Source organism: Pinus tabuliformis, chromosome 6 (assembly GCF_031772625.1).
Source record: "Pinus tabuliformis cultivar Carrire ecotype Pingquan chromosome 6, CPIR1, whole genome shotgun sequence".
NCBI lineage: Eukaryota > Viridiplantae > Streptophyta > Pinopsida > Pinales > Pinaceae > Pinus > Pinus tabuliformis.
In genome coordinates this window covers 1,894,685,746-1,894,687,186 of record NC_142292.1, presented here as the reverse complement: position 1 = coordinate 1,894,687,186, position 1,441 = coordinate 1,894,685,746, and the positions used below count along the sequence as shown (strand labels likewise).

General features: G+C 39.6%; 1 protein-coding gene across 1 annotated transcript; it reads right to left on the bottom strand.

Moving 5' to 3' along the window:
* Positions 1-507: 507 nt before the first annotated feature.
* On the bottom strand, positions 508-900 carry LOC149266751 (uncharacterized). The gene has a single exon (XM_089397349.1). The coding sequence runs from the start codon at positions 898-900 to the stop codon at positions 508-510; it is 393 nt and encodes a 130-aa protein (XP_089253475.1).
* Positions 901-1,441: the final 541 nt, after the last annotated feature.

The following is a 1,441-nucleotide window of genomic DNA, read 5'->3' as shown; positions in this document are numbered from 1 at the left end:
GTAGGTATTCAAAGCAAAACATTGTAAAACAGTGTAGGTATTCAAAGCAAAACATTGTAGATATTCACAGGCATTAACATTTAACGATCCTTGAAAAAATGGTGTTCCTATTGGATCAAGGTGCAAGCAATAGATACTTGTATCATGTTAATGTAATATTAAGAACATAATGCTCGTTTCATACGATCCAAATCACAGAAACCTCACATCAATTGTTGCAGGTCCCTTCAATCATGCACTATTGAAATAAAAATCATGTGAAGTTCCGAATAAAAATCGTGAACAGAATTTACACGAATAAATAAAGAATTCCTATTCTACATACAAAATGAAGTAATTATACAATCATGAATGTCCAATAAATGTGGTCGCCATCCACTCTGTCATACCAGGCCTAGAGTGAAATCACAGAACAGAATACGAAAGAGAGAAACGATCATATAATCTAATCTAATCTATTCCAATCAATGCGGATCCAATGCGAATCAAAAGAATGTTAAATACATCTTAAAGGAGGAAGACGCCTCCAGCAAGCAAAGCAGCTCCAAAGATAGCCATATTCTCCAAACTGGTGGTAGAGACAGCTCCGCTGCTGGCACTCGGTGGCGAAGCGGTGACTGGGCCATGAACCGAGGGGCTAGATGCTGGAGTTTGAGCTGTCGGAGAGGAAGCTGAGTTTGATGGGGTAGCGACTTTAGGAGGAGGAGAAACAGGAGAAGAAACAGGCGGTAAAGTCGCAGGAGGAGGAGACGCTGGTGATGGCGCTGGGGCGGATTGAACCGGCGACGACTTGTGTGCTGCCGCTTTGGGCGCAGGTGCGGGTGTGGGCGGTGCCATAGAGACTGAGCTCAACAATACCAGAGCGAAAAAAGAGCAAAACAGCACATCGAATCGGGCCATCTCGTCCGAAAGCTGTTGTTGTCGAGGAATAGTGCAAATTCTTCTCACGGAAACTTTACTTATTCGATCTCTTCCTCAAATATGAAAAAGCTAAGAAAAACCAGACAGTGAGATCGAGAAGAGCGAGGAGCGTACTGTGACGAAGAGGAAGGGAATAGTACAATATATATAGGTAGTTCTGTGAGGTCGGCTCCTAGGTAGTTTATTAATGTAAGTGTTCATATTCCTAGGGTTTAATAGTAAAACCCCAAAGGATTATGAATCAAATGCAATAATATTAACCCAAATGATAATAAAGTCAAGGGATTAACACTAAAAACAAAAGGAATTGTTAACCCAAGGAAACAATATTAAACCCTAGGGATTAATATTATAAACCCAAGATATATAAACCCTAAGAAAAATATTATAAAAGCTAAAAAAACATGGTTGACCATGGTTGATTTTCATTTTGAGACAATGAAATTAATATTAAAACATGGTAGACCATGGTTGACCATAGTTGATATTATAAACTGAAGGGAATAATAAACCCTAGGGA

Excerpts from the sequence above, each read along its gene's own strand:
- LOC149266751 (XM_089397349.1), bottom strand. The coding sequence starts at position 900 with ATGGCCCGATTCGATGTGCTGTTTTGCTCTTTTTTCGCTCTGGTATTG.